At 38.0% G+C, this 19,127-nt stretch overlaps 1 protein-coding gene across 1 annotated transcript in view; it reads left to right on the plus strand.

Annotated features, from left to right (window-relative positions):
- The window catches only part of CNGB3 (cyclic nucleotide gated channel subunit beta 3), a 168,321-nt gene that overhangs the window by 112,985 nt on the left and 36,209 nt on the right, over positions 1-19,127 (plus strand). Inside the window, exons 11-13 of the mRNA XM_062189513.1 lie at positions 5,583-5,724; positions 8,520-8,679; positions 10,819-10,916. Coding sequence (XP_062045497.1) covers positions 5,583-5,724; positions 8,520-8,679; positions 10,819-10,916 — 400 coding nt within the window. The remainder of the gene's footprint in view (positions 1-5,582; positions 5,725-8,519; positions 8,680-10,818; positions 10,917-19,127) is intronic.

Here is a 19,127-nt window from a genome sequence, read left to right on the forward strand (position 1 = left end):
AGCTCTAGCTGTTGTGGCCATTTGGGGAGTGAACCAGTAAATGGAAAACCTCTCTCTCTTACTCTGCTTTTCAAATAAATAAATAAATATTTTTTAAAAAAGAATATGAAGCTGAAGAAATTCATGAAATTCCTGAAAAAGAACTCAAAAGATTGATCATTGGATTACTCAGAAGCAAATTCACAAGTTAAAGAAATCCATACATGATATGGAGGAAACATTTTCCCATGAAATTGACATTTTCAAGAGAAATCAAAATGCGATATTAGAATTACGGTATTCAATATGTCAAATAAAGAATACAGTGGGGCCAGCACCATGGCACAGTAGGTTAATCCTCCGCCTGCAGTGCTGGCATCCCATATGGGTGACAGTTCTAGTCCCAGCTACTCCTCTTCCCATCCAGCTCTCTGCTATGGCCTGAGAAAGCAGTGGAAGATGGCCCAAGTACATGAGCCCCTGAACCCGCATAGAGACCAGGAGGAAGCTCCTGGCTCCTGGCTCCTGGCTTGGGATTGGCGCATTTTCAGCCATTGCAGCCATTTGGGGAGTGAACCAATGGAAGGAAAACCTTTCTCTCTGTCTCTTCCTCTCACTGTCTGTAACTCTACCTCTCAAATAAATAAATAAAATCTTTTTTAAAAAATTACAGTGGAAAGCCATAACAACAGACTTGGTGAGGCAGAACAAAAAATATCTGAGCCAGAAGACAAATATTTGGAAATATCTCAGTCAGACAAAAAAAAAAAAAAAAAAAAAAAAAAAAAAAAAAAAAAAAAAAAAAAAAAAAAACAAGAAATTAGAAAAACTAAAATTTGCTCAAGGTTTGAGATACTATCAAATGACCCAACATACAGCTTGTAGGAGTTCCTGAAGATATGGAAAGAGAGATGGATTAGAAGGCCTATTCAAGGAAATCAGTATAGAAAATTTCCCTAATTTGGAGAAAGAAAGGGACATCCAAGTACATGAGGTATACTGAACTCCTAACACACATGACCAGAAAAGATCTTCACCATGACACACTGTAGTCAAACTTTCAACAGTAAAACATAAAGAAAAGTTCTAAAAAGTTCAGAAGATAAATGCCACATTACTTTCAGAAGATCTCCAATTAGACTCAAGCTGACTTCTCATCAGAAACCCTAGGAGAGAATGGAGAGACATAGTCCAAGTCTTATAAGAAAAAAACTTTCAACCCAGAATACTGTACACTGCAAAGCTCTCATTTATGAATCATCAGGAAATACTATAAATAGCTATATGCCAATGAATTAAATAGATTCTTGAAACATCCAATCTACCAAAATTGAGTCATGAGGATATAAAGGACCCATAACCAATATGGAAATTGAATCACTAAAAAGACCCTCCAACAAAGAAAAATACAAAACCAGATGGCTCCACTACTGAATTCTACCAGACATTTGAAGAACTACCTCCAATTCTTCTCAAGCTATTCAAACTAATTGAAAGGGAAGGAATCCTCCTAAATGCCTTCTATGAAGCCAGCATCACTTTAATTCTCAAACCAGAAAAAGATACAACAACGAAAGAGAACTACCAACCAACATCCCTGATGAATATAGATGTAAAAATTCTTAAAAAAAATACTAGCCAATCGAATCCAACAACACATGAGAAATATTCATTCAGATCAAGTGGGATTTATCCTTGGCATGCAGGTATGGTTCAACATACACAAATAAACAAATATGATACATAACATTAACAAACTAAAGGACAAAAAACTTATGATAATCTCAATAGATGCCAAGAAAACATTAGATAAAATACAACATTCTGAATGATGAAAACCTCAAGAAAATTGGGTATAGAAGGAACATTCCTCAACACAGTCAAGGCAATTTATGAAAAATCCACAGCCAGCTTCTTATTGAATAGGAAAAAGTTAGAAGCACTCCTCTTAGGATCTGGAATGAGACAAAGATGCTCACTCTCACCCTTGCTGTTCAATATAGTCCTGGAAGTTTTAGCCAGAGCAATCAGGCAAGAAAAAGAAATCAAAGGGATACAAATTGGGAAGGAGAAAGCCAAACTGTGCCTATTTGCAGATGACATGTTTCTATTTAAAGGGAAACCAAAAGACACCACTAAGAGACTATTGAAACTCATAAAAGAGTTTGGTAATATGGCAGGATATAAAATTAACTCAAAAAAATCAATGACCTTTGCATACACAAATAATGACATGGCTAAGAAGGAACTTCTAAGATCAATCCTCCTCACAATAGCTACCAAAAAATTAACCTTGGAATAAATTTAACCAAGGACACCAAAGATCCCTGCAATGAAAATCACAAAACATTAATGAAAGATATCGAAGAAGACATTAAAAAATAGAAAAATCTTCCACGTTCGTGGATTGGAAGCATCAATATCATCAAAATGTTCATACTACCAAAAGCTGTTTGCAGATTAAATGTGATCCCAATCAAAATACCAATGACATTCTTCTCAGATATAAAAAAATGATTTTAAAATTCATGTGGAAACACCACGTGAGGCACCAAATAGCTAAAGCAACGTTATACAACAAAAACAAAGTTCAAGGCATCACAATATCAAATTTCAAGACATACTATAAGGCAGTTATCATCAAAACTACCTGATACTGCTACAAAAACAGATGGATAGAACAATGGGACAGAATAGAAATGCCAGAAATCAACACACGAATCTACAACCAACTTATTTTTGACAAAGGACCTAAAATCAATCCCTGCAGCAAGGACAGACTCTCAAAAAATGGTGCTGGGAAAACTGGATCTCCACATTTAGAAGCATGAATCAAGACCCCTGCCTTATTCCTTACACAAAAATCCACTCAAAATGGATTAAAGACCTAAATCTATGACCTGATACCGCGAAACTATTACAGAACACTGAGAAAACACTGCAAGACATTGGCATAGGCAAAGCCTTATTATAAAAGACCCCAAAGCACAGGGAATCAAAGCCCACAAATGGATTTACATCAAGCTGAGAAGCTTCGGCACTGCAAAAGAAATACTCAGCAAAGTGAAGAGGCAACAAACAGAATGGGAGGAATTGTTTGCAAACTATGCAAGTGATAAAGGATTAATGACCAGACTATATAAAGAGATCAAGAAGCTCAACAATAATAAAACAAACAATTCAGTTAAGAAATGAGCAAAGGACTTAAACAGGCATTATTCAAGAGAGGAAATTCAAATGGCCAACAGACACAGGAAAACATGCTCAGGATCACTAGCCATCAAGGAAATGCAAATCAAAACCACAATGAGATTTTATCTCACCCGTTTTAGAATGGCTGTCATACAGAAGTCAATAAACAATGAACACTGATGAGAATGTGGTGAAAAATGTACCCTAATCCCTGATTGAAGGGAATATAAACTGGTGTGGCTACTGTTAAAGACAGTATGGAGATAACTGAGAAATCTTAATATACACTGACCATATGAATAAGCCATCCCACTCCTGGGAATTTACCCAAAGAAATCAGCATATATGAGTGATCTGTACCCCCATGTTCATTGCAGCTCTATTCACAATAGCTAAGATATGGAATCAACACAGGTGTCCATCAACTGAAGACTGGATTAACAAATGATGACATATATACAATATGGACTACTACACAGCAGTAAAAAATGAGATTCTGGCATTTGCAACAATATGGATGCAACTGGAAACCATTATACTTAGTGAAATAAGCCAGTTCCAAAAAGACAAATACAATATGTTCTCCCTGACCTGTGGTAAAAAACAGAGTACCTGGTGCCGACGCCATGGCTCACTTGGTTAATCCTCCACCTGTGGTGCCAGGATCCTATATGGGCACTGGGTTCTAGTCCTGGTTGCTCCTCTTCCAGTCCAGTTCTCTGCTGTGGCACAGGAAGGCAGTGGAGGATGGCCCAAGTACTTAGGCTCCTGCACCCACATGGGAGGCCAGGAAGAAGCATCTGGCTCCTGGCTTCGGATCAGCGCAGCACTGGCTGTAGCAGCCATTTAGGGGGTGAACCAATGGAAGGAAGACCTTTCTCTCTGTCTCTCTCTCTCTCTCTCTCTCTCTCACTATCTATATCTCTACCTGTCAAATAAATTTAAAAAAAAAAAGATGGAAGCAGGTAAAAAATAGAGTACCAAAAATGTAATGTATAGGAGTGAAATTGATATTTTGAGCTTCAATGATTATTTACAGCCCTTGTCTCTATTGTTGCAGAACAGTGTCTTTTTCTTACTCTTTGTTGAACATTTTACTTAGTGTAGGGTTAACCTTATGAATATAAACCAAACTGAAAGTAGATCATTGTAAAAAATAAGAGAGGGAAGAGGATAGGAAGGAGATGGAAAGGAGAAGGAAAGGAAGGAAAGAAGGGAAGGTAGAGTGGGAAATATTACTATGTTCCTAAACCTGCATATATGAATTACTGGAAATTTGTCGACCTTAAATTAAAAATAGAAGATATCTTTCTCTGTCTCCCTCTATACTCTAATTCTTCCTTAAATAAGATAAATCTAAAAAAAAAAAAAAATGATGGCAATGACCACGGTGGTAACAGTGGCACTGAGGCCAGCATTGTGGTGCAGTGAGTTACGTCACTGACTGTGACTAGCATCCCATATGAGTACCTGTGCAAGTCCCAGCTGCTCCACTTGTGATCCAACTCCCTGTTACTGCACCTGGGAAAACAGTAAAGGATGGCCCAAATGTCTGGGCTCCTGCCACCCATATGGGATACCTGGATGGAGTTCCAGGATCCTGACTTCAGCGTGGCCCAGCCCTGGCCTTTACAGCCATATGTGGAGTGAACCAGCAAATGAAAGATCTCTCTCTCTCTCTCTCTCTCTCTCTCTAATTCTGCCTTTCAAACAAATAAATGTAAGTTTGAAAGAAAGAAGTCATTCTGAATTATAGGAAGAGTTGCAGCTATTGTCTAGGCCGTTATTGGTTGGTGGAAACTAGTTGTTACGTATGCAGTTTGTCTACCCTGAGACTGCCATGCTAAGAGAAAGCCAAGCTAGTCACATTGAGAGGTTGAATGGAAAGAGGTAGATGACCACCCAGCCTGAGCTGTGTCATTTGTTCCAGCCAACCCAGGTTCAAACTTGTGAGGGAAGAAGCTACCTTGGTCATTCCAAGCAAACATAATATAGAGAAGAGGAGAACCCTGCCAATAGTCAGAATCAGCACTCCAGGCACTCAACACAATCAAGTCTTTATAGATATTGCCAGCCATTCAAGTTACTCTAGGCCAGGGTTCAGTCACCATAGAACATGGATGAGTTACCTCTACTGGGATTTTACAGATTCTGACCCATAAAACCATGAGCCTGATATTATGGTTGTTGTTTATACCATTACATTTTGGAGACAACTTGTAAACACTCAGGTTTGATTGCTTAGTCATGTCACAGTGTTTTTTATGTTTACATTAGCACATATGAAGTTTGCTAATGCTGCCTTGATCAGAAGGAAATGTATTAAAATTAAACAAGTAATCTACTCTCAAGCATAGTGGTAATTCATTGCTATAGAATAAAGCAAAAGTGTATATATTCTCTTTTCACAGGTATCTGAGATGCTATTATTGGGCAGTCCGAACTTTAATTACTATTGGGGGTCTTCCAGAACCACAAACTTCATTTGAAATTATTTTCCAACTCTTGAATTTTTTTTCTGGAGTTTTTGTATTCTCTAGCTTAATTGGTCAGGTAAGTTGAGAATGAATCCCTATATAAATAACATTTTCAATTTTGAAAGAGCAACAAATGTTAGCCACTTGCAATGCCAGCATCACATACTGGTTTGTGTCCCAGCTACTCTGCTTGTGATTCAGCTCCATGTTACTATAAAATATCACAGGGCCAGTGCTGTGGCATAGCCAGTAAAGCCGCTGTCTTTGGTGCCAGCATCCCATATGGGCGCCAGTTCAAGTCCTGGCTGCTCCACTTCCAATCCAGCTCCTTGCTAATGTGCCTGGGTAAGCAGCAGAGGATGGCCCAAGTACTTCAGCCTCTGTACCCATGTGGGAGACCCAGATGAATCTCCAGGCTCCTGGCTCTGGATTGGCCCAGCTCCAACCATTGAGGCCATTTGGAGAGTGAACCAGCAGATGGAAGACCATTCTCTCTATCTTTCCCTCTCTCTGTTCATAACTCTACCTCTCAAATAAATAAATAAATCTTTTTTAAAAATCATAATCATAATGGTTGGGGAAGTTATATTAACAAAGATTGAAATAGGAAGCTGGTTTGGGGTTAAATTCAATTCAAATCAATTTTAATATAAACAGAAAAAATGAAATAGTTTATTATAAAATAGATATGGGTAGTCACATTATATTCAGTGTTTTCTCAATTTTTCAGATAATGGAATTGCAGTTTAAAGAGATTAAGAGGTATCCTTAATTCACATTTATAATTTATACATGTAATTTATGTATGTAATTTATTTGTGTCATGGTCATGTAACAGAACCATGTATAATAATGTTGATGATAACAAAGTTTAACATACACTGAGCACTTACTATATGCAAGGGAATCTTTACAACAAGACTGAAAAAACTGTTCAGTTCTCTTGTTCATCAAAGCATAGTCTTTGGAGCAGCAGCAGAGTCACTAGAGAATTTAGAATTCAGGCCCTATTCAGATCTACAGAATCAGAGCCTGCATTTAAACAAGATCTCAGGCCATTCATATGCACATGAAAGTTTGAGGATTCCAGCGCTATGCACCATATTTGCCTTTAAATTGAATTTGAGATTCTAAGAGAAACATGAAGAAATATCTCTCATTACTGAAAATGTGGTACTACAGCATAAGAGTAAGATTGAGGCTAGAGATAGAGAGTTGGCCTTAAACTCTCATAGCCAATAAAAGATGCTGAGGAGAACAGACAGAAGTCAAAGTTAGCAAGCCTGGGACAATATCTCTACTTGTTCAGAATTCCCACATATACCACACCAGTGACTACACCCTGTAATTGATCATCACTTTTGAACTGAAATTTTCCATTCTCAGCTGCAATTCATAGAAGCTGACATTGTTGTCCTCTCATACCCTCATGTGCTTGCCTGAACCCCATTGTGGAATATAAGGGGACTATAAATTTGTGAAAATTTTTAATTAAAAGATAAATCTATTTTGTCACCAAAAAAAAATTGAAATCCACGCAGTTTTTGCATAAAATGCTTTTTCCACAAAGTTTTTAAAGAACCTCTGTATAAGTCTCCTTCAGCTCCTCCACCACTAAAACCCAGTATTGCTGAAGGATAACACACAAACCATTCAGATGACTGTCATTAAAAATGTGGGAACTAATTGTCCTTGGTTTCCAAGTTAATCCTCTACTAAGTCTCCCAACTCTAATAACCCTCTCCCAGCGCTAAGTGATTAAGGTAGGCCATCTGCCAAGTACAGAAAGGAAAAGGAAGACCTAGGAGATGAGGTTGTGGGGACTGTTTGAAGGACCCAAAAAGGAGTGAGTTAGAGACTCAAAAAGATGCATACTCTTGGGCTATTTACATAGCTCCTCAGCAGGTACATTTGAAAAACAGAAGAACCTATTAACTCTAAAAAATGGAAACTGAGGAGGGTATCACAATAAAAGAGCCATTTGAACTAGAGCTCCAGGTAGTCTTTTTCATAAGCAGAAAAGGCTTAGCAGGTACTAGAATGAATGAGCAGTCCTATGAGAATGAAAGTGAGGCCCTCGTTTTCCTACCTGTTATAAATCCACAGTCAAAGCAAATTTACAACCACTTGGTTTCTTCTATGTGAGAGGAAGAGTCAAGCTATATATCTTTTTTTTGTGCTGAGACCTTAAAGATCAGCTTTTAACCTAGAGTGGGTTTTTATGGCTAAGTTATAAACATCCAAGAACTAAAACCTGACAGTTGCTTAAGTATTGTCACAGCAGTAGACGATGCTTCAGTAATTTTAGCACATTTCAACTTCTGCTGAATACTATGCCTTAAGCATGATGAGATTGGATCTTTTCTGTCTAAACAACACAAAAGGAAGTACAGAGGTTGCAATTTCATGATGAACTGAGTCTATATTGCCAGCCACACTAGACAATCTATGAAGGATGCTTTCAAAGTGAGACTCACCAAAACGGACAAGCCATTCCGCCAGATAATTGCTCACTTTCATTGCACATACCTTGCATAAGCATAAGCTGTAAAATGTTGAGATATAAACTTTTTTGCAGTAGTATCAACTCTGCAAAGACAATGTGGGCAGGTACCTGCATTATATGATCAAATCCACTCAAAACTCTCAAGTGGTAATTCTGACAGACATTATTGTTGTTCTTTTAGGTCAGAGAAATATGATTTTCCCGATATTTTAGAAATAAAATAAATTAGAACCCAATATCAATTAATTTAAAATCAAGTAGTCAGGGGAAGAAAGTGAATCATGCAAAACCGCGTAATCAACTAGATTTTAGCATCTCTTCCCATTTTCCTGTTGGGTGTGGAATGATCGTACTTGTGGTTTTAGATGCGAGATGTAATTGGGGCAGCTACAGCCAATCAGAACAACTTCCGCTCCTCCATGGATGATACCACTGCCTACATGAACACATACTCCATTCCTCGAAGTGTGCAGAATCGCGTACGGAGGTGGTTTGAATATACATGGCATTCTCAAAGAATGCTAGGTAAGCATTAACCCTATCATACGGTCAAAATTGTGTAAAATAGAAACAGTGATGAATTGGATTTGAACAAAAAAAATTGAAAAAGATTAAATTATGTTTAAGATATTAATTGAATACCATAGGATTTTTTTTTCCTAAAATGTAAAGCTATATCTTAATGGCAAATAAAACTTGGCAGAAAACAGGGTAAACTGTATACAGTGCCCACTAGAAGCCAGGTACTATATACTGTGCCTTATAGCACCAAAAAAAGAATTGGGAAAATTAAGTGTCACCAATTCCATTAAGAAACAAGGAAAGAGAGGCCAAGAAATTCAGCTGAGCATGCAAAGCTTGCAAGAGGCTTACCTGGAATTCAGACCTGCATCTGTTCTGCAAATTCTTGCTCCTTCTATGACATCTTCCACAGAGCACAGAACTCACAAAGAGCAGCAACCTTTCCGACTGTATGGTTGCTTCTGCAAGCCCCTCAGTAATTAAGCTTGTCTACTAATAGTACTACAGTACTGGAGTTAAAAATAGCCCTTATTAAAGGATGTAAAGTAAGTTCAAGATAATATTCTAGTTGGCAATCATCAAATTTAACTATTGTTTCTTACCAAATAGAAATAGGATTCAGCGCCACCAAGAAGTCAAAAAAAAAAAAAAAATCCTGCCTTCCAAGTGCAAATTACAAGGAGAGTCTCAAATACGACATTTCAAATTTCACTTGGCTAATCCTCCGCATGGGGCGCCAGCACCCCAGTTTCTAGTCCCCGCTTGGGGCGCCGGATTCTGTCCTGGTTGGTTGCTCCTCTTCCAGTCTTTTGTGGCCCAGGAGTGCAGTGGAGGATGGCTCAGGTCTTTGGGCCCTGCACCCACATGGGAGACCTGGAGGAGGCACCTGGCTCCTGGCTTTGGATCAGCACATCATCCTGGCCTCAGCGCAGGCTGTAGTGGCAGCTTGGGGGGTGAACCAACGGAAAAAGGAAGACCTTTCTGTCTCTCTCTCTCTCTCTCATTGTCTGACTCTGCCTGTCAAAAATAAATAAATAAATTTTAAAAGAGAGCAAAAATGCCTTCACCTTACTCCAGCCTCATGTTTAGATTCTCTTCTCTGGTGACCAAAACAACCTAGCTCCTTCTTGAGCATTTACAGCTGCAGGTGAGGACATTTCAAGTAGGCAGAAAAGCAAGAGAAGCCGTGCTCTTTTCTCTCTCCCTTTAGTAGCCACAGATGTTGATCCACTCCTCTGTTTAGGGGATACCTAAAGACAAAGGCCCTCCAAACAAGAAAATCCTGTTGTATGCAGCGAGGCTACCTATTTACAATCCATGATGGAATCAAAATAGAGATATAGCAATTTTCCTCTTTTCTAAATAGATATAAGAAAACATCAGAAACAATCACTCTCAGAAACCCTTGGCATATAAGAAACTAGGACTAGGCAGTTTTGCCCACAGAGCATTTAGTAAGCCTGAAGGACCATAATTTAACTCACATGTAGAAGAGTCTGTAAGGTATTCACATTCTGCATTGCATTAATAAGCAAGTAAATAACAATAAATTGGACTTAGCACATTTATTGTTTAGATTCAATATCCGTCTGAGCCACCTACTATTCATACACAATCAAGCCAGTCCTTTACAGTCCTTCTGGGTTTCAGTTCTTTCTGTTTTCCCTTCTTTCTGCAAAGGAAGAATGAGAATACTCACCCTTAGGATTGTCAAATAAGATAACAGGTATGACAGAGCCCCTTACCTTTTCAAATGTCACCTGGTGCCATCCCTGGGATGTTAGGGCTGAAATCAATAGAATCAGAAATCATGAACTAGGTCTCTTTCCCTTTCTAGCTTGCTCTCCAGTCTCCTTCCACATTCATTAAATTTCATATCTAAAGTTTCAACAAGAATAAAGTTCTGAAATGACTCAATATGTCAACCATGGCTAAAATAATTATTTTCTCTCATGAGCATCATAAAGCTATTGTAATATGTATATAGGTCCAACTGAAGTAATGAAAATACAGAATTTGATGAGTCGATTTATAAAGAGAGGTTCCACTGCTTCCTTTATTTTTAAATTTTCTTCTTATACCTTGGTAGTATATTTCATTAATTATTCTGCTTTTGGATTTAATGTATTTATCTTTACAAAGATGAGTCCAGTTTACTGAAGAACCTGCCAACAACGATGCAGTTGTGCCTCGCCATTGATATGAACTTCCACATCATCAGCAAAGTCGACTTATTCAAGGCAAGTGCTTCTGCTATTAAAAGAAAGACACTATCATTGCTCTGTGAAATCTTAACTCTTGATTTATATGGCAATTATGATTTTTCTCTTTGCCTTATATTTTAACAAAGTCAAAATAACCTAGAGAATTCATGAGAGTGAGATAAATTACAGGTCTCTCTTCCACAGACAACTTACTCTTTAGAAGCCTCTCGCTTCTAATTGGTGTCAAAGAAGAGTTCTTCAGACTCTTCTTCTTGCATTGATTTAAATATAATTAAACTCTACAGTTTTGTGTCTTTGCTAGTATGCACATCACCTTCTGTTTATGAATGTGTTTTGGCAATGTGTGACAAATCAGACTCCAGATTAATTCTAGATTGGCCTGACAATCAGAGAATCATGCCTAATCATGCCTTCCATTACCAACACTTTGGATTTAGACTGTTAAGATGGATAGTTTAAATGTAGAGGTTTTAATTTTTCAGAAACAAAATTTTTAAACTTTTCAAATGTTTTTGAGTACCCTCTTCTTTACACATTACATTCAACATGTGTTTTTTCACCTAAGATTTAATTATATGTGTGGTATTCAATGATTCATCTAGTCAATAAGTTTATTCAACAAATATTTATTAAATTCCATGTAAGTTTCAGGCATCATTTTAATCTCTGGGAAAATAGCAATTGAAAACTAACAATTATGTATGTGGAGCTTAGAGGCCGAAAATTGGGAATAAAAAAACAAATGTAAAACATTTATATGGAGGTAATAATGCCATGAAGAAAATCAAGCAAGTTAAGGAAGATGAGGGAGGTACAACCATGAAAGTCCCCTCTAATGAAGCACAACTGGGCCTTTGAGCAGAGGATTCTAGGAAGCAAGGGAGTAAGCTAGACAGATACTAGGAGAGGAGAGAGAGAGAGATGGATGCAAGTGGGGGTGCATGGATATTACAGGAGGATGAACAAAATAAAACTCTGAGCTGAGAACAAACTGCAAGGAGGCTGGAAAGACTGGAGCAAAGAAACAATGTGTAAAGCAAGAATAGTTCTGGAAGCATAATAAAAAGAAGGCTGAGGCTAAGGGTAAATTTACGGAGGACCTTAGAGAATCATACTCAGTATGCAGAAGGTGAACTATTTGTGATCAGTTTGATAGGGTCATCCTTCATGCTCCATGGAGAATAATCCTTAGGAACCAACGGTGGAAGCCAGACAGATCAAATGGAAATTAATGTAACTATCTACAGATAAGATGATGACAGTGACTGCACCTGGAGTAATAAGAGCAGAATTGTTGAGAACACAAATATTGGGCATAGTCAAAGCAAGAAGCCACAATTTTTGCTATCTGAATCCAGGGAGTAAGATACAGAAAGATATCAAGGATGGTTCGAAGGATATAAGTCTGAGAAACAGCAAGAACAGAAATACCATTTGCAACTTAGAAAACTTTAGAGTAAGTATAGGTTGAGGGAAACAGAAACCAACTCTTTAATTTGAGATGTTGCTATGGGTTGAATGATGGTGTCCAAAATTCATGTTGAAATTCAATCCCCAATGCACCAGTACTGAGCAGCATGGCCTTTCAGTGGACTTTCTCCTCATGGATGTGATTAGCACACTTGTAAAAAGGCTTGAGGTTGAAAAAATGACCCTTTGCCAAGTGGGGACACAGCATTCCCCTCCTCCAAGGGTGCAGCAAAGTCGCCATCTTGGAAGAGAGAGAAGACCTCATCAGACATTAAACATGATGGCACCTTCATTTTGTACTTTCCAGCCTTCAGAGCTGTGAGAAATAAATTTTGATTACTTATAAATCGCCATGCTGTGATATTTTGTTGTAGCAACACAGACTAAGACAGATGTAGTAGTTGGAGGTGACTTAGATTTCCATTTGGAAATGTCATTCAAGCAGTTTGATTGATACATCTGAATTCAGGGATGAGGTCCTACCTGAAGCAATAAATGTGAATCTATCACATTAAAGTATTTTAAACTATGGTACTTAATTTGATCACCTCTAATTCAAATATACATAGAAAAGAAAAGACGCATATGTCTTGAAAATACATAGTCAATACCACTGGGGACAAGTTGAAGAAGCAGAAGCGTACAGTAGAATGGTTAGGCAGTCATTACCTGAGGGGAACATTTTTTCAGCCAAGGGCCATTTGGATATTTATAGCATCATTTGCAGGCTATCTAAAATTAGCAACTTAAAAATCAGCCTGCTATGGATTTATTGGATTTTGATTCCTGCCTCTGGTTGCCTTGGCAGGGCCACTCCAAACGATGTCGCAGGCCTTACACAGCCCATAAGCCAGACATTCCCCATGCCTAAAACCTATGACTCCAGAGGGTACTAGTTAGTATCCTATGATGCTTTCCTCAATCCTATCTACATTTTTATCAAGATTTTGATCAAGATTTAAGTAGTGTGATTTTCAAATCAGCAGATGATACAAAGAAGGGATAGTGTAAAATGTGTTGATCACAAAGTATAAAATTAACTGAATACCTTCAAAAATGAATATAGCCAACAAGATTAACTTTGGCAAGCATAAAATTAAAGTTTTTAACTTACTTAGGTCCAAAATTAAAATATAGACATTTTAAAAAGACTAAAGTGTACTTAGTATTATAACATGTTTTTAGACCTGGGAACTTTACCTGGTCTCAAAATCATTCTGAGCCAACAGAGTTATGTATGAGATTGCCCTAAATTTTAAGATAATGTGGTTTCCTTGGTTCTTTAAACTACATCTATATTAACATACCACATTGCAAATAACCAGTGTTAAAAAGGATCATGAAAAATTAAGGTATCCTCTAGCTAAAGATTTAAGAATCAGAGTTGAGTAGTAGGTCAAGAATACAGTAAGATAACAATCTTATAAAATTATTCTGTGATGCCATAAATCATATGACTAATTCTTCTAGTAGGGACTTGAGATGGGGATTTTGACTAGAAAGAAGCATGCCAAAAATGTGTGCGGCATTGAGAATGTTTGTTTCTTTCTAGGGAAGGTACATAAGTACATGCATTTGTCAAAACTAATCAAATTTCATGCAAATTATTCTTTCATTTAAAAACATAAATTCAATGGCAGCAGAATTTTCATATACTAACATCTATGACATAGAAAAGGAATGACACTTACTCTATATTATCCAGCAAAAAACACTAAACTATAAAATCCATTTCTAGGCTACAAATATCTCAGCTGGAGTAAAACCTACTTGGAAAACAAGGTTTGGTCCTGTCTTTGTATCTTTAATACAGAGCAGTTTCTGGCATAGGGTAGCTGCTTAGTAAAAGCCTTAGAAAAATAGGGAGGATAGGAAGAAAGGAAGGAGAGAGAATCCTCTGTTACCAATTCTTGGAGGTTATAGGAAAATAATTTCCAGCTTCTTGTAGAAGGGCCCCAATAGAAGCTTCCAGTTAGGTAGAAGGCTGTGGAATGTGTACAAAGTATGATGTGATCTTCCATCTGGGAGACTGTGAAAGGGGTTCCTACATGGGATACTAGATTTCTTTAGATAAATTTTTAATAGCTTTTCTTTTTAATTGATGCAGTAATTGTACATATTTATGGGGTACAGTGTGACTTTTCAATACATGTATACAATGTGTAATACTCAGATCAGGATAATTGACATATTTATTACTTTAGATATTTATCATTTCTTTCTGTTGGGAGTATTAAAATGCTCTCTATTAGCTATTTTGAAATGTTCTACTAATTGTCAACCACAGTTATCCTACTGTGCTATAGAACTTGAGAATTTATTTCTGCTATCTAGCTACACCCCTGTTCCCATTAACCATCCTTTCTATTTTCCCCACCAACACTACCAACACGCACACACTCCTCCCAGGATCTGGTAACAACTGGACTATTCCCTATATCCGTGAGACCAACATTTTAGCTCACACCTGTAAGAATATGTTGTATGTGTCTTCTGTGCTTTATTTCACTTAAAATGCAGCTTGTCATCCACTGGGGCAGGGGAAGTCAGGTATCCATTTAAACGACTCATGAAAAGCATATAAAATAGAAAACATCATCATAGTACGTCACAGACTAATATGTGTAGGTATGGAATTTTGTTCAGTTATGCATTTTTGAATAAACAAGTACACACTTGGTGTGGACTAGGCACAATGAAAATGTGTATCTTACTGTAGCTTATGGTAAAAAATGTACAAAAGCCACTAGATTAAATTATATTTACACTGTTTTAAAATATTATGAAACTCTGAACCTTAAAGTATTACTTTAATCAAAAATACATGAAAGCAATTAGCTTTTTCCTAAAGAAAAAAGTGCTCTAAACTAAATACTAGTGATTTTTATGAGATTCTCTCTCATTTCAGAAGTTACCAGTTTTCTGCCTCACAGTTTTTCCTTTGTTTGTACATATATTTTTGGAAATCCATCAAATCAGCAACATCTGATTGAAAAAAAAGATTAAATCTTCACATGTTACTAACATTGTATAAAAACTTAGATTCTTTCCTGACATTTCCATCAAAAAATGCAGTTCTTTCCAGAAAGAACCCATTTCCATTTATATTTCTGTTCAATGAAAAAGTTATTTTTTTTCTAAACCCAAGTGAAGCTAAAAAAAATAAGTAGATATGCAGTCTTTCTAAATTTAGTTTCCTAGAGACCATCTTGGTGGTTTATTCAGATTTGTTATTCCTTAGAGAGGAAACAGACTCAATAGTGATCCTACACTATTTCTCACAATTTATACCTACTTGATCCTTGTGGTTCTTCTGAATTGGTCAGCTGTGTTCATTGAGTGTTGCCTTTATACACAGGAGCTGCAGGTACAAGGAGGGAACATTCAGGTGCCAGTGCCTAGAAGGACATTTAGAGGATTGTGGAATAAGAAGCTACAGGCACCTGGAGAGGGGCTCACAAGCACAGAAAAGTATCAACTGCTTCACTCAAAGTCTTTGCAATCAGAGCATAAGGCGATGACCAAAGATAAATCTAGAAAGGTCAGTTGAAGTCAGGCTGAAGAATGTGGGTCAGATCCAACAGGCAAAAGCAGCTGTGAAAGGAAGAAACTGACAGGACAGGTTTCAGTTTTACAAAGATATAAAATGATGCTACATAAAAGAAAGGTAAAAAGATAAAGAGAGTTTATCAACTGTTTAAAACCCTTGTATATTGAATTCTCCTTGGATATGAATCTTCCATACCTTTGAAAGGTAAACAGAACAAGGAGAGAAAGGACATGTTTTTTTGCACAACACTTAACACACTTCTGGGAGGCAGGCACACATCCCATATTGTAGTGCCTGGGTTCAAGTCCCAATACCACTTCCAAATACAGCTCCCTGCCAGTGTGCACCCTGAGAGGAAGCAGGTAATAAATAGGTCAAGTAGTCAGATCCTTGCCACCCATGCACAGCCATGACTGTTTTAGGTATTTGAGGAGGATCAGTGGATGAAACAGCTCTCTCCCTCTCCCTCTTTCCCTCTCTAATAAATAATAAAAGCAATTAAAACTATCCTATAAAAGAAAGAGGGATGGAGAGAGAAAGAGAGGGAGGATAGGACAGCACCAAGATCAGACATTGGCAGGCATAGTTTGCACCTTTCCAACTTCAGGATAGAACAAATAAGATACTGAAAATTATTAAAACTCAAAATTATTGATTTTAAGATGCTCTGAGGTGCCGGCGCCACAGCTCAATAGGCTAATCCTCCTCCTGCAGCGCCGACACCCCAGGTTCTAGTCCCAGTCGGGGCGCTGGATTCTGTCCTGGTTGTTCCTGTTCCAGTCCAGCTCTCTTCTGTGGCCCGGGAGTGCAGTGGAGGATGGCCCAAGTGCTTGGGTGCCTGCACCCGCATGGGAGACTAGGAGAAGCACCTGGCTCCTGGCTTCGGATCAGCGCAGTGCACCGGCCACAGTGGCCATTGGGGGCTGACCCAACGGAAAAGGAAGACCTTTCTCTCTGTCTCTCTCTCTCTCTCACTAACTCTGCCTGTCAAAAAAAAAAAAAAAAAAGATGCTCTGAGGAGTGGTTTTGGCCTCTCTATGGTTTTGAATATGACTTGTCCTCCTGAACTCATGCAATTTCATCCCTAAAGTCATATATTAATGGTACTAAGAGGGTAGAACTTAATCCAGTTATGATTTTCAGAGATGGGGCCTTCAGGAATTAATTAGATTGGACTAAGTGATTAGGGTGGTGCCCTCTGATTGAATCTTGACAGTAATATAAGAGAAAACAGAGATGTAGACAGGCATGTGTGCTCACTGTCTTTTGCCTTATGAGGCTCTACAGTGCCTTGGGGTTTTGCCTTCAAGAAAACCAGGTGAGGCCTCTAGACCTTGCAATTCCAGAACTGTAAGCCAAAGCAAACCTCTTTCCTTTGGATTGCCTCAGGTATTTCTTTATAGCAATGAAAAGCTAATACAGACCTTCAGTCAAAAATTTCAGAACTTTTCTACCTTCTATCAATTGGAGAATGGATATATACACAGTGGAATTTCATTGCAATGCAGCACCAGAGCATTATTCTGAGTTAAATAACTTCACTCAGTTTTTCAAAAACTTCTATCTATTGCTTTATTTTAGCCTTATACTCATGTTAAAGGCCCTGAAAAGTGAAAATGTGTTTGATTCTTGTCTTTTTGGCCTTGTAGCATGTGTTTATAGAGAGAGGAACAAGTACCACACTGCTTTGACAAAAGTATTGTAAGTAATGCTGGAGCAGCATAAATTCTCTTAAGGACAATGTCGCATGAAAGTCCTCCGTCCTGTTCATGACCTTTCAGTCTAAGTAACAAGGTCACCACACACCTTGGTCTACCAAATTTTTATGGCCTTCTCAAGCATTCTCAAGGCTGTATGGAATATGACTTACTCAGTGGTAAGACCCCAAACTCTTACTTACCCTGAATTTTACGACTGATCCATGTTCTTCACAAAAATAGCTGCTGTTTATTGAGTGCATACTTTGTGCCACTCTGCAGTCACTGCTTCATTATGTCCTTTCAATTAATTCTCACAGACACCCTTATGTTATGGACTGAATTGGGTCTCCTCAAAATGTGGATGTTGAAACTTCATAAGCCCCAGGACCTCAGAATGTGACTGTATTTGGAGACAGAGACTTTATTGAGGTGACTGAGTTAAAATGAGGCTACTGGGTGGGTCCTAATGCAATCTGAATGGTGTCCTTAAGAGAAAAAGAAATTGGACAAAGAGACATGAGGGGTGCAAGGGCATAGAGGGAAGACAATGAGAGCACGCAGAGAGAAGGCCACCAGATACAAGGACAGAGGCCTCCAAAGAAAGCTAACCCTGCTGACGGCTATATCTCAGAGTTCGAGTGCCAGAACTGTGAGAAAATAGTTTCGGGTGTGTAAATCACATGATCTGTAGTATTTTGTAATGGCAGCCCTAGAAAACTAATACTCCTGAGACTAATGTTGTGTTAGTGGTATTGTAGTTGTAGATAAGAGTTGTATTACTTTCCCCCTTTTACAGAGAAGGCAAACATTTTACCTGACTGAGGTCATGGTACCCTAAGCAATGGAGTCTAGGCATGGGTCTCCTTACCCCATGGTCAGCTATAGGCCTGCTTCCAGCTTCCCATAAATCCTATCTGGATAACTGATAAGAAGGTAAGGATCCAGGAGAAATTTCCCTCGATTCAAAAACCAAGTCAAGGGGGCCAGCGCCTTGGCACAGCAGATTAAGCCACCACCTGCAGTGCCACCATCCCATATGAGTGCCAGTTCAAGTCCCAGCTGTTGTGAAAATTCCAACTCTCTTCTTCTGTCTCTGTCTATCCGTCTCTGTAACTGCCTTTCAAATAAATAAATCCTAACAACAACAACAAAAATTCTTGAGACAATCTTTCTTTGGCTATTTTCATAGATTTAGACTTGGCACATCAATTAGATACCTAAATTTACACACACTTGCCTACTTTCCTACTGAAAAAAAAAAAGACTCTGAATTTTATGTATTTTTCCCTCTTAATCAAAGCTGGTAGAATTAGAGTCAAAGATGTTCACTAAAACTTTGCTTCAATCAACTGTAGTTAATTAGCAATATTTGCTGCTCCAACATGGGGTGATCAGAGCTTTGAGATGTCATAGAGATAAATATTCAGATTATAATTTTTTGATTTTTCATAAAAATGTATCTCCTTCTGTACAGATTATATGTTATTTCAAGAACCAGTATTAAGC

Source organism: Lepus europaeus, chromosome 4 (assembly GCF_033115175.1).
Source record: "Lepus europaeus isolate LE1 chromosome 4, mLepTim1.pri, whole genome shotgun sequence".
Classification (NCBI taxonomy): domain Eukaryota; kingdom Metazoa; phylum Chordata; class Mammalia; order Lagomorpha; family Leporidae; genus Lepus; species Lepus europaeus.